A 23,683-nucleotide genomic window follows, 5' to 3' on the forward strand; every position below is an offset into this window, starting at 1 on the left:
AAATCACCTAACCTGCTTTATATTAGTCTATGTCTTTGAAACTAAAACATAAAGTAAATTTAGTTCCTTACTCCACTTTAACCAAAATTCACTTTATGTAGACAGAGTTTCTGTCCAGCCTGGTCCTGCTACCCTTCAGCCCCAAATAAACACACAGAGACTTATATTAATTATAAACTGTTTGACTGTTGGCTTAGGTTCTCTTAATTATTAACCCATAACTGTTAATCTATGTATTTCTACATGGCCTTGTCTTGCCACAGAACACCTAGTGGGTCCTATCTTCCCAGTAGCTACATGGTGCCTCCCTGGTGACTTCTCTCTTCGTCCTCTCCCCAGACTTCTCCTTGTCTGGTAGCCCTGCCTATATGTCCTGGCTGGCTACTGACCAATCAGTATTTTGTTAATCAATAAATAAAAGAAACATATATACAGAAGAACATCCCTCATCAAATGAAAACTTGAATCATAAAGTTTTTGTTTGTTTGAATCATAAAGTTTTAAAATTAAATTACATATAAACATTTATAAATGTAGTCAGCTTTCAATGAACCATTACCTGAAGTTTCTTAACTGAAGAGCTACTTGAAGTCAGCCAATGATCAAAAATAAGTCATGATGGGTCTGGAGAGATGACTCAGTGCTTGAGACTGTGTACTGCTTTTGCAGAGAGCATGAGTTCCCCTTCTAGCACCCTTATGGGCGCTAACTCCAGCTCCAGGGAATCCAGTGCCTCTAGCTTAGAGTGTACCCATGCTCTCATCACATGTCTATCTATACACACCCATTGATATGCTAAAAAAAAAAGTCAGTCACAAAAGAAAGTCATTTGTTGAAACATCACTTCACCTAGCCTTCATGGAAATTCTGCTCTTATAGTTATCATATTTTTAAACTTTTCTAAATTTTTTTCTGACTTGTATTCTGAATTATTGTTTTGAAGCTAAAAGAAAATATGAAACATGTTTTATGTTAAACAAATGAATTAAAGCTACCATGATTAAAATAATGTCAAAATTCTATTATAATTCTATTGCTTTCTTTTTATAGGTAAAGAGAAATGTGTACGACCTTACAAGTATACCTGTTCGACATCAGTTATGGGAGGGCTGGCCAGCTTCTGCTACTGATGATTCAGTAAGTTATAATCCAGTTTATAACCTTTCTTTGTGGTATAGTTGGCTTTTAAAAGCAGAATGAAGTTATTTGGAATTCTCCATTGGAAGATCTTTTTATTTATGTCAAATCATGTAAAAAATTTAAAATTTTAAAAATAATTTCAGCACATTAAAGAATAAATGTCATAAGCCAAGCACATTAACATTATTTTGGTAATGATTTGTACCAGTGTCAGGAGTTTAAAATTGCTTGATTTGACTCAAACTTTTTCTTTGATGAGAATATATCTGGTTATTATTAATAAGATGTTCAAGGTGAAGAAAAAAATTTCCTAAATTGTAGATATTAACCAAACACATATATAAATACACACATTTATGTACGTACATATGAGTGTGTTTGTATGTGTGAATAGTCTGTTGCTTTAAAAATTATTATATTTTACAGTTGATAGAGATAGTACATAGCTGTAAATTGTTCTATACATTTATTACCATAAAGAAATCAAGATAATATTAGCTTGTCACCTGATGATATCATTTTTAAAATACTTTCTATTATAAATTTGGAAACCTTTTCTATCTCTGCCATTTATTCAATAATTAACTCTTTCCAAAAGAATAGATTTTCTCACCTTATGAAGCCCACTGACTTAAAGTTTTGTTCCATCTCTCCCCATATTTACTTACTTGTTCTAAACAGATAACTGTCTTGTTTTGGGGTTGTTTTTGTTGTTTGTTTAAAACTGTCTTTATTTATTTTTGAGAATTTTGTATAATATATTGGAGTCTGATTTGGCTAACTAGTTGTGAACATGAGGCCCATAATGGAGTGTGGACAAACTGACTTTCCCCCTTCTAGTAGCTAATGATTTCAAATATTGTCTTATCTATGGATGGGGGTTTGTTCCCACTTTTCCTTCTCTGTATTTCATTTGATTTAAATTTGTGCACATGGTAGTCCCTAAGAGTTTGTAAGTGTCTATGACTGTTTTTGTTGAGGTTGTCCACCACTTCTGGCTCATGTAATAATTATATCCCCTCTTCCTGGGCCTTGAGAGTAGGGTTGTGATACAGTCATTCCCTTTAGGTTGGAGTGCTCCAAAGTCTATCTCTGCACATTATCCAGCTATAGGTCTTTATGCTAATTACCATCTACTACAAGAAGAAGCTTCTCTGATGAGGTCTGAATGATGCATTGACCTGTGTGTATAGCAATATATCATTAGGAATCAATCTCTTTTTATTTTTATGTGTATGTGTCTATTGGTGGTGGAGCACAGAAGATTGGGGGTCATATCTTCTGGAGCCTTGATTTACAGATAGTTGTAAGTCAACCAATGTTGGTGTAGGAACTGAACTCAGATTTTCTGGAAGAGCAACCCATAACCATTAAGTCATCTCTCCAGACCATAAGCATTAAAAAATATAAACAAGAATTCTAAGTTAAATCTAAGTTTTAAAAATAAATAATGCTAAATAGAATTGAGGACCTTGTAAATATTGTATAATATAAAAATTATGATTGTAGCTAAGAATTGAATTAGTTTCTTATATTTTTCTAATAAGTACTACACCTGTCTGGACAGTATCTAGTCTTCTTCTGTCATTGCTACCTAACATTTTAAAACAAATTCTTTTGGGAAGACAAAGTAATTCTAAGTTTATTGATGAAGATGCTGTTTGAGTCTAGTCCCAGTTCTTTGGGAAAATGCTTGGGTTTCAAAAATTTAAAAAGAATCAAAAAACAGTAGTACTCTTTGCTATCACTTGTATAATAGTATAACATTAGAATTATTGGTGGTTGGACACTGCCAAAACAAGGGTGTAGTTGTTGCTTTTTTGTAAGTTTTATTTGCTTGCTTTGGTGTTTTTTGTTTGTTTTTCCTGTTAGAATCTAAGAAGACATAAAAAAAAGTAGAAATGTTCTTATAGTTGTTTAAAACGCATTATGAGACATAAATACCATTATTAGAAATACCTAATTTAAGATTCAAGTACATCACTAAAATTCTTGAAGCTTAGCCACTTTCCACCATTTTCATGAAGATTAATGATAACACATTTATACTGTGTGGCTTACAATAGACAGTAAATACATCAGTCAGTATACTGTTTAGCTTATAATAGACAGTAGATACATCAGTTAGTCATTATTGTACTTAAGATAGTTCAAGTATGATAGGCGATAATTGACTGACTTGAGCATATGGAAGAATATCTGAAATTTGCTACAAATTACCTGTGGGGTGAAGAATATGTGTGAATGGAGGCAATCCAGATTATCCATCTTTTAGGCAGTACTGAATCTGAGTGATATATGTGGTTGATATATTTCAAGTTTAGTATAAAGTCAATAGTAACTAGCTGAAGTGACAATAAAGACAGAAGATGATGGAGAAAGTCTTAAAATGCAAGGCAGCATACGTTGTAAAGTAGATCTGTGAGCTCTAAGTTTAGATAAAATGGTTTTGACCCATTTTACAGAAACTAGAAAATAGGTTGGTAAGGTACAAACTCAAAAGTAACAGGAAAAGTAATAAGCAAAATAGGACCTATTCCTCTATAAACTAACTACCTTATACATTATGTCTCCTAATTTATTGGATTAGTTTGATAGTCTTTTATGAGAACCATTTTAATATTTGTGTAAGATTTTTACTTTTAAAATGAGTTGCAATGTAATTCCACTACTATAGGAAAATATAAGAAGCTGGTTAAGCTGACAGTAACTGAAATAGAACACTACCTGGTGCTGTATCAGTTGCAGTCGCAGCAAGCATGAGAGGGAATCCCCATTAAGCTTTATCCTGTTGCCTCATTATTCATATTTGCACCTTTCCCCAAGACCTGTGAAGTGGTGCCTGCCCACACTTCCCCAGAGCAAATGTTGCCACATTGGCAGGATGTGCCTTGAGCTAGCTGCATGATTTAACACAACAAAGATGTTTAGGGCCAGGCAGTGGCTTTTAACTAATGCCACAGCAGATCTACTAGCCAAAAAAGTCATAACTATAGTTTTTTGGAGAGAGAGTCTAACCAGATGTCAGTAACTTTTGTTTCATTAGAACCTTAAAAACATGTAAAGCTAGTGCTTTACAAGTAATCTATTTTGTTGCAGGTGGTATTGTTTTTATACTTACTGAAAACACTCAAGTGGAGGCATCTGCTACAAAACAAGATAGTCCTCACAGCTTAGGGCAAGAATTGGGTACAGCTGAGAAATGTCAGCTGTGTAAACAGTCTGAAATGTGTTACCAACAAAATATAATTAATTTCTTTCCAGGACAGTATGCCATAACTTAATACTTAGGATATTTTAACATTCAGTGACAGTAGTGAAAGCTTGCTTCTTACTGTCAGGCTAAGAGATGGACTACAAAGGTCACTAAAAGTGACCTTATTTTACACTTTTGCTGCTCAGCTGCAGGAGTTTTTCTGTGGCTTTGATTATATACCGAACATGCATAGAGTGTGGCCTCCTCCGTGAGTTTATGGAAATACCACAGTCCAAGAAACTAATCAGTTTGAGGTGATGGAAAATGTTACGAACTTAAATCACAGTAAATTAAGTTAAATATTTAAAATGAATAAATGGCATAATAGTTTACAAGTTTACATCCTGGTAGCTTTTTTTTTTTTTTAAATCTTGAGGAAGGTAAGGAAGGATTATTTTATAATACTTGATTTATGTGTTATACCGCATGAAAAATATTTGATAGTAACAAGGAAAGGATTTTCTTCAGCATAGTTATCATTAACTTTTTGACTTAAAAACCAGGACAAAGAAACACTGTCTTTAAAAACTTCAGAACGTGATAAAACTTCAGTTTTCTGTGGTTTTCTAGCTACTAAGTGATGTCAGCTATCTCTGACAACATTGTTGCCCTCTCTTCAGATTTAAAAAAATTCATTGCTTATAATGATATTCTAATGGGGCATGAGATTCTGTATTTTGTCCACATACTTAGTTTCCTTTGCACTTTTTCATCAGGGAAATAAGTATCTACAGCTTCAGCAGTAGGGGGATGTTTTCATGCTACTTCTGTTTCTGTAAAGATATTGAGCTCCTCCCCTGTCCCCACCCAGTACTAGTTAAAAGAGAATTTGTGAATGGGGGAATGCCTCTTGGTTTGGTCTTTCTGATGGGGACCATTTTCTTCTGTGATTTCTTGCAAATGCCTTATAGTAAACAGGTGTCAAGTTACAGCTATTTTCCTGAGCAGGCTCCTGCCTGCCCTTTTCTTCTAGAAGCTGCCCTCCCAGTGCAGACTCTCACAACTACCACATACTTAGCACTTTGACTAAGTAAGTTTATAAGCTTCTATGCAGCCACTCCATTTCTGTACTTAAGATTTCTAAAGTATATCATGGAATGATATTCAGCTTATCTTACTTATCTTCAACAACAATCCAGCATCTTTTTTTTATGTATAGATTTTTTTATGCTGACATTCAGAATCCCCTATTTGTTGTTATGAAACTTTCCATCCAGGTCAAGATTATATGGTGTGATAGATAGTTGGGGAGAAAGTATAAATTAATGAATCAGAACATAAGTGAGCAAATCCATCTGAGTTCATTGAATTTCAACATTGCTTATATTATATTAGGATAAGATGCATAAGGTATCTTATCTACAAAATGAAGACAGTAGTCACATCTTTTGAAAGTCTGTTGTGAAGGTTCAGTAGTTTTGCACATTAGGTCACATAGTATGAAGGTTCCATTTCTGCCTGTTTTGCTTTACAATACCCAGTCTTGCTTTGACTTTCTGATCCTCCCTCTTCAGCCTCCAGAGTGCTGAAAATGTGGGTATGTTCCACAATGCCCTAGCATAATACTGTCATTTTTATAGGAGAGATTAGTTACATATTATTTACCTAATGTAAAGGACACACATGGTCTAATGTAGAGATTGGCATTTAGAACTGTCATCCAGATTGTACTTGCTGCCTGTTTTTGCCAGTAATGCTTTAGTGGGACACAGCCTTGCCATTTACTTTCACATTGAATATAGTTAACTTTTCGTGATATGTTGGCAGGGATGTGGTTGCAACAAAAAACTTCAGGCCCACAGAATCTGAAATATCTACTGTAAGACCCTTTACAGTTTTTCAACACCTGGTGTAATGTCTGGCATTCAACAAACATTAACTTCCTTTCCCTTGAGTAAACATCTTTATGTCACTTGCGCACTCAGATTCAGAAGCATTCTTTGTGTAGCTTTAGGGTCATCTTATGCTGTTTAAATTACTTTGTTAACCTGTCTGAGGGCAGCTGGATTTGGGCAATCTTTGGACATTTCCACTGGCTTCCTTTATTTGGCAAGGTCATAAATAATGTTGCTTCTGAATAGTAGTGAGACTCAGTAGCTTCAGGAGTTCATTGCCCTTGTCAACATGCAGAGTCTTTTCCAAATAACACAGGCAAAAGCTAAACAGAAGAAAGAAAGAAAGAAAGAAAGAAAGAAAGAAAGAAAGAAAGAAAGGAAGATGAAAGCAGTTAAAAAAAAAAAAAAAGAAAGTTTGGTTTCAAAAGGCAAGAAAAGTTTTTAAAATGGCCTCTATCCTGTACAGAGTAGAGCAAGAAGTTAGGAGCATGGTGGACATACTCAATGGAAATATTTCCTAAGTAAATAGAATGGAGAACACGTAGAAGGAAGCTCATAGGTGCTTACGTCAAATTCTGTGAATCTTCAATTTGTTAAAATTTATTAAAATCTCAGGCCTGCTAGTGTTGCTTCTGCCTATGGAATTGTAACTGCTCCGAGACTTTTCTTCCTTGTGTAAACAAAGAGAAAAAGGATAAAATATAAAACAACTGTGTTTTTCTTGTGTGTGAAATTAGGTCTCACTGTGTAGCTCAGGCAGGTTTAAAGCTTTTCATTCCTCCCACCTCAGCTTCCCAAGTCTGGGGGGTGGGGGGTTCCAGGCATTTGCCACTGTACTAGCACAGGTTCCAGTGTTAGTCATTTCAGCACAGGTTGTTGAAGACTTTGAAGAAGGAACAGATTAGTTCTGTGATTGTCTTTCGTTATTCCTCCAGGAAACTTCTGATCCTCACAATTAAAGTTTGTCAGAATACTAGCTGAAAAAGTTTGTGTAGTTTCCCAAGTCTTCAGCCCAGTATCAAGATGCGTTCATTGAGTGATGTTCCAGAAGATGAGCAAAGAAGAGCTGCCAAGAAAAAGGACTGCAAACAGTTAGAAGCTGTTAGAGGCTAGCGAGGCTGTGGTTGAGAGACAAGGTTTCTCTATGTATCTCTGGCTGTCCTGGAACTGACTCTGTAGATCAGGCTGGTCAGAGATTCTCCTGCCTCTCCCCTGCAAGTGTTGGGATTAAAGGGGTGCACCACCATGGTCTGGCTAGTTTGCTTTTTAAAAGCACCCAAAAGCACCCACAGAGGCCTGGGTCCTCCCACATCAGTTATCAATCAAGAAATGCTTCACAGGCCTGCCTAAGGGCCAATCTGGGTGAGGTAATTTTCTCAGTTGAGGTTCACTACTCCCACATGATTCTAGTTTGTATTTAGTTGACAGAAGATTGGCCAGCACAGTTCAGTAGAGATGTAAGAGTATTAGAAGTGCTAAGGATATGGGACATCAGGTGAGAGAAGTCATGTATTCTGTAGGTAGTAGAGCTATAGGGGTAAGGCTATGCCATCTGAATCCCAGGTTCCAGATATAGGACTAAAGAAAGGTTTGGTGTTTGTCCTACTGGATTTGGGTTGATCTGGTTTCCCCCCCTCCCCCACACCACTCCATGTTCTTAGTCCTGCCATTGTATATTGGAAGTACATAACTTGATTTTCTTTAGCTTGTATTTCTATTTTTTTTTTTAAGTTACGTATTTCATTTAATACTGATACGAGCATATAATGTGTTTGGGTCCAGTTCACCTTTCATTCCCTTCCCCCCAATTCACTTTCTCCCCCATCTTTTCCCTTCTAACTTAATATATTTCCTACTCCTCACCCCCTTAATTTGATACCTTCTGGTTCCAATTAGTGCTGTTTGTATGTGCGTGGGTGTGGACAATCTACTATAACACAGGCACACTCTCCTAGAAGCCACCAGTTTCCAGTAGCTCCTCAGATGGGGTGGATCTTCATGAGTTCCTCTATTATCTATGCTGTGATCTTGCCTGTCTTGATCTTGTGCAGTTCTTGTGCATGAAGCTTTGCCTTTTTCTGAGCTCACACATACAACAATGTTGTTATGTCTAGTGAATACTGTTTCACTACAGACATTCACTTCTACTTTTGAGTAGTATTGAGGATTCCAGAGAATGTTTAATACAAGCCTGGCATTTTAAAATTGTGTGTGTGTGTGCGAGTTCGTGCATTTGCATGTGCACACTCAGGCAAATATTTTATATGTGACTAAGGGCACACATATGCTGCAGTGTTTGTATGGAAGTCAGAAACAACTTTATGGTCTCCTCTTTTAAGTTGGTTATAGTTGTCACTGAGTCATCTTACTAGCTCCCCAGTTCTAGTATTTTAATGCAGCTTTGAAATTATAATTCTCATATATTCTTGGAGTTGTTTTGTTTTGTGGTTCTGGTTATCGGACTTAAATCTCTACTACAGCCCTGCTCATTAACCTTACATCCCTGTGTACCATATTTGATCCACCCCAGTTTTAAAATGCTAATTGCCTAATAACATTCAGTTATTCTGGAGTAAAATAAGAAGCTGAAAATGCTATAGTTTCTTTGTATTTCTAGTTATAGTGGAAGAATAGGTAGACTAGGGTGCATTTTTTCTGTCTTGTTAATTATTCAGTAAAAGAAACAGAAGCCAAGAATTGCCTTGATTCTCCTTTGTAAGTTGTAAGGGTTAACACTTGGGTCTGAATATAAGTGAATTTGAAATTTTCACTATGGCATATTATTTTATTTATATGTACAATCTTCAGTAGAAGCCATATTATTAATAAAGAGATAGGGGATAGTGTATTTTGACATAGCTATTTAGATAGTGTTCAGAGGAATTAAGACATTTATGTGATGGTATTTATTTTGTAAAGTACATTTCATATATGTGATCTCATTTAAACCAAGCAGTAGATCTTGAATGTATAATACACATTATATTTGCTATTTCCCTAAATTTTTGTCAGTATGACTTCACACTCCCTTTTCTTTTAAAGAAAGAAAGAAAAAAAAAAAGTACTGGTGTAGCTGTATAGCTTCCTTTCATGACACTTTGACCTATTTGAAAACAAGGAACAAAGAATGTTTCTGATTCATTTTCTTTTAGTCTGAACTGTGTAACATAGTCTATGGCACAAAATACCACTGAGTGCTGCTCACATTCAACTGAGTAGCAATAAATAACTGCTGGATGAGATGCACCCCTTTCTGTTTTGAAACCAGAGATTTTTTTTTTTTTTTTTTTTTTTTTTTTTTTTTTTAAGAACCTGTTCCTGACCCTGTTCTAGAAGGTTGCTTCTAGTACATATGTGTGGCACTTAATCTTTGGCATTTGTGTTTGCAAGTTAACACGCTGTCTATTGCATTTGAACAGGTGTAACACGTGTGATAAGATTTCTTAACAAGTCATTTCCTTGAGCAGTGGAAATATGAATGTGAAGAGTGGTATTACATTGTACTTTTAGACCCATGGGTCTTAGATATTATCAATTGCCTATACTTCTGTGTTTGAGAAAGATAGTGAAAAACAAAATCATAGCCAGTCTGGGATCTAAAAAAATTCTGTGGGTTTTGTGATGTGATGAAAAGAGATGTATATACAGTTTGTTTTATTGGCTGTAAATTCTTGGAAATTTTCTACTCTAAAAAGAAACCTCAGTGGCAACACCTGTGCATGGAAGGGGTCCTTTGAGCTCAAAGGGAGTTTATAGCAGTCAAATCAATTGCTGTTCTATGCCATGGCATTATTTAATATTTTACATGTAGAAAATATATAGTTTTTTTTTTTAATAAATATCCAGAAGTAATTACTGGTACTGATTCTTCCTAAAGCCAATGGAAGTCTTTTTGTTCTTTTATTGTATGTTTGTTGACAGTTATGATCAACATGGAATGAACTTCTTATGCAGTTTATTACTTTCAAAGTACAAATTTGAATGATGTGGATTCAGATGTATAAAAGAGATAAAATTACAGACAGCTTTGAGTGGCAGTTACATATCAAACCTCATGGGAGTTTGACAGGCAACGAATATCGTTATTAGACGCTTTTTCCATAATTGCTGACATTTATCCAGTGTTTCACAGTATTTGCTAATGTATTAATGCAGTCAATCTCTGAGAGGCTGCACATGCCTTTTTAGCCCTGGCTTTTATGGGATTCTGAAATTCATAGACCCACAGATACTTATTCCCTGCTGGTTGCCGTAGTGACAGAGCTCAGAGATAAGCCAAGACAGAGCCCTTTTGTGATTGCTTTTCAGGTGACATTCAGCGGCAGCTTGAGTAGAGTGTCCTTTTATAGTTCCTGTAATTCAGAAAATGATAACAGCTTTTTGCTGCTTAGAGGAGAAGTCTGTGCACTGCTCCCAGTGGGATTTCGGTTTGCTGTGGCACTTCATACCAACACCATCCTGATAAAGTTCTTATTATTGTGGAGATTTCAAAGTGCAAGAGGACTGAATTAATTATGACAGGTTAGAAATACAGGACTTATATTACAAATAAACTTTGAAGAACCATTACATGGTCCTCAAGTATGCATAACAAGTTGATTTATATAATATTCGTGAGATAGTTAGCATAACAAATACACTGTCAAATTGCTGGTTAATCACACTCGTTTTGTCTTAGTGTAAGTATTTATGTATCATTTTTGTATATTATTTTAATTTGAAATCTGTTGCTTTGATTTAGAGACAGCTTAATTTGTATGCTTTCTTAGTCAAGGTTTTAATCTTACTATTCTCAGCAGTAAACAAAATGAACACTTTAAAAAAATTGTAGTTTACATAAATCGCTTTAAATTTGGACAAAATACCTGTGGTGAGTGGGAAGAGAATAATTCAAGACATAAGTGAAGAAAATAGAGTTCTATCTAGAAAGATTATTGAGGTCATGTGAAGCCAGTATGTGGAAGAACCACAGTAACAATGAATAAGAAGGAGAAACTTTGAGAGCTAGAAATAATGTCCGTGTAGTTAGTTGATAACAATGAAAAGGAGCCATGTCCCTGCTTTTAAAAAAAAAAAAAAAAAAAAATCTAACCAGAAATACAAAACTCTTAAATGCCATCTCTAAATTTGAATGTAACTCATAGTTAAAAATAGGAAGCAAATAGAATGGGCTAAACATAGATTTTTGGGGATCTGAAGAAATGAAAACCACTGAAGAGGCGTCTTTAACTCCTCAATTTCTAGTGAACCACTGTAGGTAAATGAGCATGTGGATAAGACAAAAGAGAGGGCTCATAAGAGTGATTTGACCCAACGAAAGCTAACCAGTTATTTTGAATTGGTGTGCATTTGAAAGCTAGAGATCTGATTTGTTATGTTTCTAGCCTGTCAGTTTCATTTAGATCAGTCTCATAATGTTCAAATTTTTGTAATTTGTATGTAAAAGAAAGATAACCTGCACACCAGTGACAAAAAATTCAGCATTTTAAAGTAATACATAGCTGACTTTTGTTAGTATTGTGTTACCTTCCAGTGTTCAGTGATTTTTTTTTTAAAAATTTATTGTTTATGTTACCAGTTTTGATATATTAAGTAAAAAGAGACTGAGTTGTATTTTTGTATTAAGTGATGCATTTTCAGCCTGTGATTATCCATTTAATTATCTCTGAAAATTTTCTTATCCATTACCATGTCTTTAAGAACATCTCATTCCCAGGATTTTAGAATTAATAGATCCGATTGAATTTTTTTTTTTTTTTTTTATTGCTACTAAAACAAAGCAAACAAAATCCAGCCGGTGAGGTGGTGGCTCAGTGTGTTAGAGTGCTTGCTGTGCAAACATGAAGATCTGTGCTTGAAACCCACATGAAAAAACCAGGCATGGGTCCTTGTGCCTCCAACTCCAGTCTTCAGGGACAGAAAGAGGTGGGTTCCCAGACCATACTGGTCAGGCATCCCAGCTGAAATGCTCAACTTCAGATTTATTGAAGGACCCTGTCTTAAAGGTATATGGAAGAGGTGATAGAATGGGACACACACACATCCTCTTCTGTCCTTCACATGGGCACATAAAATACATAATTTCTCTCAACAAAAAACAAATTGAGACTCTACATTTAAAAAAAAAAAAAAAAGGTTACTGTATCTATCTATTTACAGGGAATTGATGGCCAGGGAATATAATTTGGTGGTAACATTTGTTTTCCATGTGTGATATCCTGTGTTCACTTACCCAGTATCAGTAAAATAAAGCCCACAAAACTTTTTGTTAAATTATATTTTCATAAAAACACAAAGAAATTCATGGATGTTTAAGTTGATGAACTTTAATGAGTATTCCCATATAACCAGAATTCTTGTTAAGAAAGCATTCCCTTCATTCCTGAAATCTCATTCATGTCTGCTGTTTTCCAACAGATAGAACTACAGAGTATTGTGCCTGATTTTAAACAATAGTAAATGGAATCTTACAGTATACATTATTTATTTAGTCCATCCCTCTCTTGATTCCTATATTTTTGGTTAACTTCACGTTTGTGAAATAGATCTGTATTCTAATGTTTGTCATTTTTTTTTTTTTGTCGTGCTATATAACATTGGGTTTAGATAATTACATAACATTTATTTATTCTCTTGATGTAAAGAAGGGACAGCCATTTTGGTAGTTTCCAGTTCTGCAGTGTTTGTCATACTTGTAGTAGCTTTTGACTCGTTTGAAAACTCCTCCTTGAATTACTCCTCCTTTTATTCAGATGGTACCACACCTTTCTGATTTACCATTTCCCTATAGATAACCCAAAGGACATTCAATTCAAAATAATAGATTTGAATTCAACCTAATAAAAATGGAATTCATGTATTACTGGCCATATCTAGTTCTCTTCTGAAGTTTCCTAGTTTCTTAAATGGTATCACCATCCACCCTAATTCCATACATAAGATAGAAATCCTTGATGTGTATCTAAATTCCCACCATGCTTGCAGTTTTGTTCATTTCCACCAAGTTTTCCTCCTAAAGTACACTACTGATAAGTGTATCTGGATTTTTTTTTCCCCTCAAAGTCTCCAAACTAAACTTTTGTGTCATTCTTACTTCCTTTAACTTAGTTCTTCTTACAACAACAGAATAATACTATTTTCAAAAGATAAAACTCTGCTCAATCTACTTCCCTGATTGAATCATCTCAAGTAAGGGCCAAATTTTACATAGTGCATCATTATTTGCCTCTTGTTCTCTATTGTCCATTGTTTTTTTTTTTTGGGGGGGGGTGTCTATTTCTTCAACTGTCCCATCATTTGTGAGTTTTTGATTCTTTCCCTATAATATCTCCTTATTTGCACTAATCCTTCCAACTCAGCTATTTATTAAAATTATGATTTCATTATTTTTTAACAGTTATGTTTTTATATATAATATATGATTGTTTCCTATTTTCAATAATTTGTCTCTTTTTTTGTCCTTTATTAGAGTGTATCCCTTATATATACTGTAAATAAAACTCATTTTTGTGCATGCTAAGCAAGTAACTGTACAGCTGAACTGTATATATAGCTCCAGTCTTAAAATAGTTTTTTTGAAATGATATCCCTATGGTATTCAGACTGTCCTTTAGATATTAGCGACTTAGTAAATGACTTTAATTAAAAAAAACATCTCCACAAACCCGGATTTCCCATTTTTAAAACTACATTTCAAATAATTTAACGATTATTGAAATGTAACCATGAAAATGGAGAAAATTTTCGTAATTATTTTGAAGAGGTAGACTCTTGCTAGTAAAAATTATACATATCTAAATTTTACTTTGATCTCAGAATGATGCAAACAGATGCCTGAAGTATTTTGGCTTCAGTTCTGATCTTTTCAGTCTCTTGATCTGACTCCCTTATAGTTCTTTTATCTCTTCCATAGTTTCAGCTCTCATCATTTTCTCCTGTTTTTATGTCTCTCTTTCTTGCTTTGCTCACTCTGTTTACCATTTTTTGTGGAATATGAAATATTTTTGTTAAATGCATCAATGACTTATTAATCTCTACTACCTACAGTATAAGCACCTAAACTCCTAGAGCTCTGAAGTTCAGAGGTACATAAGTAGAATATTGTAAAGTTGTATCTCCATTATAAGTCCATTTCCAACTTGTCTACCAAAAAGCCTCTTGTAGAATTTTATAGCCTTTTGTTTAGTTACACTGGCACATTGCTGTGTGACATTTTATCAGTGAGGATTTTTTTAATCTAATGCAAAATTCCTGAAAATTTCAGACTATAAAATGATATGTTATTCTCCAAATACCATAGTTGGAAATGAATGGGTTTGTATAATCCAGCAGAGCCCTCCAATTCCATCCACGTGACATTGCTGCTTCAAGCTTAATAAATAAATGTATTGAGTTATTTGGTACTTGTGGTTCTGAGGAGATGAAATTCAATAAAAATAAGGCTCCATAAAATTGATTACTGGTAAAAACAGCATCAGGTATTAAAAGAACATGATATGGTAGCAATACAGGAGAAGATTTTAGGGACTCTACAGTACCAAGGTGGTATTTGTTGTTGGAGATAGCTAGACTTTCAAGCAATAATCGTGGGATGAGAATAGAAGAAACTCTGAAAGTTGCCTGTCACTTGTGTACATTTGTGCCCACCACTGTTCCCCATAAGCAGTTACACAATCAGCTGTTTTCCCCAGGAAATCAAATTCTTACAGTCTTCCCTGAGGACATCCCATTGGAGTAGACATTAGCTCTTCATTATTTCCTATGCTATGTAATCTTTCTTAAGCCCCAAGGAGCTAACTTTGGTGAGTGCTGATTGAGTTCACAAAGTTAAAAGATGTTTTATCCAGCTTCCCCCATGACTGACCATGTGGTTATTGCTTTGTGTTGTTCACAAAGTAATGCATGATAGGTGCCCTCAGAACAAATTGGGTAAAAACTTAATGTTAGGAAATTGGAGAAAATCCAATTAAGACAATGTCAATTTATCAGAGGAAAAGTCCATATGGCACCATTTAGGAGATTTTTGGATTATGAGATGGTTATTACTGTATTTGAGCATCTTGAATGACATAATGTAGGAAAGGGATATGGTACATTGAATCCTGAAGATTCATGGAGCTCCTCTAATTCGTGATCCAGTCTTCTAAATCCTCTGGACTTTGGTTTCCTTAGTAGACAAATGAGTTGTATTAGAGAATGTGCTTATGCTAGGCATGGTGAAACACACCTTAGGAGCCAGCCCTTAGGAAACAGAGGTAGACAGATAATTCGGTGTTCCAGGCCAGCCTGGTCCACATAGTGAGTCATAGGGTAGATAGGGCTATAAAGGAAACCCTGTCCAAATTAATTAATTTATTTAATTAATTTTTAAAAGAAGAGAAAATTTCTTAATTAAATGTGTTAAAGTGACTTCAGATTTGCTAGTTTTCTAAATCTATGTTTCCACATCTGTCACATAGATTATATTAACTTTAGAATTAAATGAGATGTGGAATATAAAATGTCTAATGATATAAATACAAAATTTTCTTTCATATAGGTGAAGGAATATAGACTATAGAATTAGAATCACTTGAATTAAAATTAAATCTCAAGTCTGTTATGAACAAAAATTCATAGAACTTCTGTTTTCTTGCCTTCAAGAAGGAAGTAGTAATATCTCATAGAGCTCTTCTCCTAACAAATAGTAGGGGAATGATATTTAAATGTATAGCAAAGAGTAGAAGATGTCTGATAAACATTGAATCCAGAGTTTCTCATAATTCTAAAATTAAGTGATTCTCCACAATATTAATATATGCATTTTTAGTAAGTGAACTGGAATTCTTAAAATTAAAACATTTCAATTAATAAAATATTCCAGAATGTCAACTGCAATATTATCTTTTTAAAATTGAAGCTTACATTAACGCTCAAATCATCTTTTATTTTACTTATAAACTTTAATCCATTTTCGAAGGAAGATATATAACATTTTACTACATGTTGATAAAAATAGTTTATAAAATTATTCATCCCAACCCGAAAAAGTTGTTCAGGCTTGACTAGACTTACTTTTTCTATTTTTCATTAACTGTGGAATTTTTCAGTAAATTTATTCAGCTCAAATTGATAGGTTTTTCATTTTATTTTATTTTTAATTGTCAGCTTAGTACTATTTCTTTTGTCTAAAGGCCATGTAAAAATGTACAAAATAAAGAGTCAAGATAAATAATTATACAGTAGGTAATTTTTTACTTTGCTTTTTTAAAATTTAAATGTTAAGTATTTCATAAATGAATACTAAAAATAGAACTTATATTTAGAGCACACAAATGATAAATATCTTCCACTGTGTATTCAATTTGTAACATTCACCTAAGTAAATACTTCAGGAGCTAGACATAATGGAACACATCTATAATCTTAGCACTTAGTAGACAGAGGCAGAAGGATTGTTAAAAATTCAAGAGTACCCTAGTCCACATAATGGAAGCCTGTTCCACATAGTGAATTCCTGGCCACCCAGGGTTATATATTATATAGTAAGATTCTAATTATTACATTTTATTTTTTTAAATTTGGGTTGAGAGGCCATAGAAGAAATACCTGATTTAGGAATAAAGTTCTGTTTATATCACATATCAAATGCTTTTCAAAACACAATTGGTCCTAAGGATTTTGCTTTCTGTTTGATTTCTTACTACAAAGGCCTATTGTATACATGTGTGTATAAAACAGAAAAGCAACAAGAAATGACCCCCCTGGTTCCTATGATTAAAACTAATTGTAAAAGAGTTCAATATATACTGTTCTTGACTTTTTTGTTTGAGACATTTAAAGGATGAGAATAGAGAGTTGGAAGTCAAGAGAGGGTATGGTTTTATTTATAGTAGGTAGAATAGTATTTAAAGCCCTAAACTAAAAAATATAGACAATACACAACAGTAAAAAGTTCAGTTCACTAAGGAGTGTTAATGAAAAGATCAAATGCATGTAACATTTAGTGGTTTCAGAATATATACAAGTTTACAGAGCTACCCAGGCTAAAAAGGAAATTTTAACATGTTTCATACCCTTCTTATATATGACTGTACTAGATAGAATATAGAATATAGGCCATTACATCTTTATACCATTATAGGCTAAGATATCTAGATGCCATTTTCCAATTATGTAAATGTTTTAACTGTGCTAGAGTATGTTTATGCCAAGTAGGCAGCTGTTGGTTACCACCACGATAAAGAGCCACTATTGTACTCTTGTGGACATCTTGACATTCTGGCCTTTATTGCTCTCAGGCTTTATATCTGGGTAGGACCATTGATTGCTTTTCTTCCTTTGAGCTTGCATAGCACCTCTGATCACTATGAGAGGTAGACCTCAGAGAGGATTCTTCCAGGTCAGTTTCTATTTGATGCTTTCAAGTCCTGTGTCTGAAGTATATGGATTCTTTAGGTCATATGTTCAAGTTCTGAAGAACAACAAAGGGCAGTGACAATGCCCATATTATTTTGGGAGTGTGTTCAACTCCCCTGACCAACAAGTTGAAGGGAAATTCCCCATTGTTGCTTGTTTTTTACTCTTTGGCTCTTTTGCTCTTTTGGGGGGCCCACCACCCAGCTCCCAAATAAACTGCACAGAGGCTTATTCTTACGACAAAATGCCCAGCCTTAGCTTGGCTTATTTTTAGCCAGCTCTTCTTAACTGAAATTATCCTGTCTACCTTTTGAGTTTGGGCTTTAACCTTTCTCTATTTCTGTGTATCTTTTCTTTACTTCTTTCTCCATGGCTTGCTGTATAGCTAGGTGACTAGCCTTGATGTTCTCCTTTTCTTGCTCCTCTATCTCTGCTTCCCACATTTCTCCCATTTATTCTCTCTTTCAGTCAACCCACCTATCCTTTCTCCTGCCTTGCTATTGGCTGTTGAGCTCTTTATTAGACCAACCAGGTGTTTTAGACAGGAAAAGTAACACAGCTTCACAGAGTTAAACAACTGCAGCATCAAAAGAATTCAATACATCTTTGTATCTTTAAAACAGATGTCCTACAGCATAAACAAATGTAAATTATATTCCACAACAGTTTCCCATGCCCAGCACTGGGGTTTTTATTATATAGTCTGTGTCACTTGGGGAAAGCATTATTCATTTAAAATGTATGTATTTTATATTAGCTATATTATTCACTTATAAACTTGTGAGTCATACCTAACAAAATCAAGTTGAAATAACATTTTAATTATGCTATTTTCCATGAAGTCCACAAAAATAAACGTCCTTAGAATATAAAGATATTAAATAGTAACTTTAGATGTAAATATAATATTTAATGTTAGTAATAATAATATTTAATAATAAATAATAGTGAAATTAAATGTAAAACTACTAGTAACACCTTTATCAGCAATTGAAATGTTTAAGTTATATTTATTTTGAGTTTGAGTAATTTATATTTGTTTAGTTTATTGACATGCCATCTCCTGTTAAAATACTTTTCATCTAGACCTAGTTAGTTGTTTGAACTTGAATAATAGTTTTTAGCATTTATCTCACTTAGAATGCTTTCTTGGTTTTCAATTGTATAACTAGATAAGCTATATATTTATTTTAAAATTAGACGTCTTTTCTATTTTATCTTGACAAGTAAAATGACCAGACTTACTGTATTAGGCATACAATGCAACTTGTATGACCTGTGGTATATAAAAATGCTGTGTCTTCAAGGACCTTAGAATTTGGTACCTGAGTATAGATACAACCAACCTTGTGCTCTTTTAAACTAACATTATTATGTGAACACCCATACTAATATTTAAACCTATGAGCCTTATACATGCTAACCAAGCTTGGTCATCCTAGTCCTCATGTCTTAGAAATCAGAAATTTTAGAGATTTACAAATAAGTGTTAGGGGTAAGCAGCAGGAAAAAGGATTATTTAGCAAGGTGAAGTTAATGTTTCTCATTTCTAGCTAGTAGTACCCGCTTTTGTTGGTATTTCTAACTTGGTGTAGTTAATCCAGACTCTTGTTTTTCCTAGAAGGAAAAGCCAGGAGTAGAGACCTAGCAGAACTCAGTCCATATGTCTAGTCAGAGTTATTAGCATAAATGTTCGAGTTTTGCCAAGGAATTAGATACTGCTGAAAAAATATCGAGAGCTCCTATATTTGCTATCCAAAGATTTCCACAGTGTTTGAGGGGTAAATGGCATCTACTGTTGACTAGATGTGTGCCAGATACTGGCTGGTACTCTTTATGCATATAAAGCAGGCTTAAGTTGTATCTTTGAATTAGTGACAGGTTCTGTCCTTGTGATGAGCTAAAGTGACCACAAACTAACACAGTAGCCCTCTAACATTGTGAGGCTCTTCCATTAATACAACTTCTTTGTCAAAAGATTAAAGGGCCAACTTGAGGCGAAAGCACCTTTAAAATTGATGTTTTACTTCAATTCCCTATGAATATATTGTGATCATAGAATAAGGTAAAGGGCCCATTTTTCTAAGGTCCTGTACTCATAATCAAGATGCCCTAATGTTGATTTTAAAAGTTGTGTTCATAAATGACTTTAAATGCTATAAAATGAAAATTTTCTTAAAAAAATAATCCTACGCTTCTGATGCATATATAATGATATTAAAAATTTGCCAAGTATATGATGTTGAAATTTTTCTATCAATCTGCAATATCAAGATTGCCATAAATCAGTTCATTGCCAGTAGGTATGACTTACTGTAAATTATTTCTTTTACTGAATTTTCTCTTTGGCTTGTTATGAATATTTTGTATTTAGAGTCTGTTACAAAGCCAGACTCCATTAAACCTGGCTGGTATCCTCCAGCCACTGGGGGTTAGGAGAGGGGGGTTTGGGGCTGGGTAAGAAGGTGATGAATATTGAATTCCTTTTACCTTTGATCATGTAATAGACAATGGACCTTGGGCATTTGTGAATAAAATGGTACACATTGTGGCAATTGCAAATCTGCTCACAGTTATTTTACTAGTGCATATTAGTATTGGTTATGTTTTTTGTAAACAAATATTCCAGAGTTTTGCATCATCTAAATAGCAGCAAATAATTAAGTATCTTGTGCATAGCCTTTATATCTCCGTGTTTTCTGGGTACAAATTGAAGAAAAAATGGAATAAAAGACTATTTTATTTATTTTTTAAATCCCCTATCAGCAGAAAGTAATTAACTGAAGATCCACAATTAGCCTCACAGCAGTCCATGTTAACCACCTCCTCCATCCCAGGTCTTTCCAGACCTTGTGCAGTTCTGAGAAGATTTTGCATTTGAAACAGAGGCTCATAATAACTAGCCTGAAATATATTTAAGAATGTGGAGTTTTTTGTTTTGTTTTTTTTTGTTTGTTTGTTTTTAAAGGTTAATGTCTATTCTCCAATAATAACTTTCTATTTTGCAAGTGGTTTAAAGACACAGAAGAATGCTTGGTTCCTCTCTAGAGAGTATAAAAATATGCCTTTCCCTTGATAATCTTAGATGTAGCTGCTTTGCTTTGGTTGGAAATTTCAGTATTGATTTTCAGTCTCTGCTACAAAAGAATTAACAAAATTAACCACATATAGTAGAGATGATGCAGACTTTAAAGAACCACTCGTTACCACTGCAGACCTTGCATCTCTTCTGAGAGAGAGAGAGAGAGAGAGAGAGAGAGAGAGAGAGAGAGACAGAGAATAAGAATGTGTGTGCATGTAGAAACCATAGGTTGTCCTCAGTCACTTTCCACTTTGTTTTGAGACAAGGTCTCTCACTGAACTTGGGGCTCACTATTTTAGCTACCATGGCTAGTAAGCCCCTGGGATTTGCTTGCCTTCCCTCCCAGCACTTCACTTTTATGTGTGGGCCAACAAGTCTATATTTTATGTGGGTGCTGGGGATCTGGAGTTTTCATGATTGCACAACAGGCATTTTACCCACTGAGCCAGCCCCTTTTGTTTACCTTTTTGCTTTGGTTTTCTTTAGAAGGAAATGTTTTCAGTTGTATAGCATTCTTGCATAATTCAAATACTGCATAAAGCTAACCCTGGGAACCTATTCTATGACTCTCTGGATGTTTTTATGCAACCTGCTTTTGTAGGTTTAAATTACATTTTGTGACACTGTTTTTGTGGTTGAATTAGAAACTTTTTTTTTTTTTACATTAAACCTGTGATAAGTAATTGTCACAGTTAGCGCTCTGGTACAATGCTAATTTGAAGTGACATGTCCATACTAGCCCTCAGTAACATGAAGAAGCCTAACAGGTGTGAGGGGTGTGGCTTCCCATGGGTTCTGTTGAACTTCTAACCAGAGAAAAATAGCAGAAAAAGTGAAATGAACCTTGAATAAAGCTGTCAGCAGTAATTATCTCAGCGACACTTTGTGGGCAGATAAAATAAGCACTGCTGCTTTTAGAACCTGAGCACACTGTGTCGGACACTGAGTTCTCTCACCCATTTAACAGAAATTGGCAAATACCTTCCAAGAGATATTTATCCACAGAACATAATTAATTAAGAACTACAATATCATTATGAAGTTCAAACTATTAGAAATTTTATACATTTTAAATTTAAACACTTGGTTTGTTATTCTTATTTGCAGTAAGTTTTAGTGACAGTTTTTTTTCTTAATACTTTATTTAGTTACCCATTATGGTATGAAATCTCTGAAAAAGGATACTTGTACAATCAGAAAAACACTTTCAAGTTTGGTTTTTAGTTAGAGAAATGTTCCATGTGTTGGAGTGGTGTTTATGAAAATGTATATGATAAGCTGAATACCTGAGATCATCATTCGAGTGCTGTTGCATTTGAATTGATTAGGAAACAGCAAAAACTGAACAAATCTTTTTCAATTTTTTCCAAGCACAATTCAATGTTATTTTATGGCATTATTTTAAAGTATAATTTACTTATACTTTAAACAATTAAACAAGATAGTTCAAATGACAATGTTTACTTTGAGAAGCATATAGAAATTAAAATGAGATTTTTCTTTACAAATTTTCTGTCTATAGAAACTATTTCTTTTTTAAAAATAATATTTCAACAGAAGTTGTTCCTGTCCTCAGCCATACTATCCTGAATGTCTCTGATCTCTTCTGATCCTGGAAGTTAACAGGGTTGGTACTTAGATGAGAGAAGTTTCTCCCTTTATTTCTTCCATTTTTATTTTAAGCCTTAAAACATTATTCTGTATTTCTAGTAAGCAAATGAGATCTAAGAGCTAAATTTTTTTCTTTATATTTTGGGTTATCATTTTCCACAGGTAGGTAAGATAGTTCATATTACATGTGAAAATGACATTTTTCAGGAAAAGTTTGGAATTGACCTATATTATAAATCCACTCTGGTGTTTACTAGCTTTGAGATCTTGGGAGTTTCTGAGTCTCTCTTTTTTTTGGGGGGGTGCTGTAGAATGCTAATGTGTCCAACCATGCCATGTTTGTTATTACCAAGCAGTGAAAATGAGGGTTGGTGTAGTAAAATAAAATAGAGCTAGCATTGCATAAACTGTAGAAATCCCCATCCCAGTAAACCATTAAGCAGAAGCTATTTAGCTTTGGCTGTATCTTCATCACTTAGCTGAGTTCTTAGCACATGTGATCACTCATTTAACATGTGATCACTACTTAAAACAAGCTTAATATCTAGTATAGGTGGATTAGTAAATAGACAGACATAGATGTGCTGGTAGATTGGTTGAAACATTTTTTTGAAAAAACCTCACATCAGTTTTATGACTTACAAATTAAGAAACTAGGAGACTTGTCCAGAGTCAACGTAGTTATTAGCAGACACAAGACTTCAAATGTTAGCAGTTATAGCTTTGAAGTCCATGTACATAATCACTCCCTCCAAGGAAACTTGAAATCTGCCTACCAAAGAAATTGCCTTATGTTGACACATATTTCCCATGACTTCCTTGTCATAGTTAAACCTGATTTGGAAGACATGAAGAAAAATTTATTGTTAAACCCCTCATTATTTGGTTTAACACTCTCTTCCCTTTCTCAAACAGAAAGTTCAGTGTTTCATTGCATACACCAATGTCTCTTAAGGGTACCTCTTCTCCAGTGACAGAATCGTCATGCAGCTCTGTAGTCTCGAAACCCCCCCCCCCCCCCGATCTAGCTCCTTGGCCCACCCACATATAAAACCTTGGTCTCTGACTTTGCCCCTGCCTCCATCTACTGAGCTCCCATATATGTTGCTAACTAATTGAGTAAATAGTACTAATTTATGAGAGATCTGTCCATATGCCACAGGCCAAGGTCGCTACCAAGTGTTACCATGTACTTTAGAGGGCGGGGAAGTTGTGGCTGTTTGAGAGTATTAGTGTGAGTTTTGAAGTACATTCACTTCCATCTTCTCAAATACTTCTCATATACCAATAAACAGGATAATAAATCACATTTGTTAGCTGTTGTGTAATAACTAGACAATAAACTAGATAATAGGTAACTCT

At 34.4% G+C, this 23,683-nt stretch overlaps 1 protein-coding gene across 1 annotated transcript in view; it reads left to right on the forward strand.

Moving 5' to 3' along the window:
- Faf1 (Fas associated factor 1) overlaps positions 1-23,683 on the forward strand; it is a 271,924-nt gene that overhangs the window by 122,183 nt on the left and 126,058 nt on the right. Inside the window, exon 8 of the mRNA XM_051188455.1 lies at positions 1,051-1,137. Within this exon, the coding sequence (XP_051044412.1) occupies positions 1,051-1,137 (87 nt within the window). The remainder of the gene's footprint in view (positions 1-1,050; positions 1,138-23,683) is intronic.

Source organism: Phodopus roborovskii, unplaced genomic scaffold (assembly GCF_943737965.1).
Source record: "Phodopus roborovskii unplaced genomic scaffold, PHOROB, whole genome shotgun sequence".
Taxonomy (NCBI): domain Eukaryota; kingdom Metazoa; phylum Chordata; class Mammalia; order Rodentia; family Cricetidae; genus Phodopus; species Phodopus roborovskii.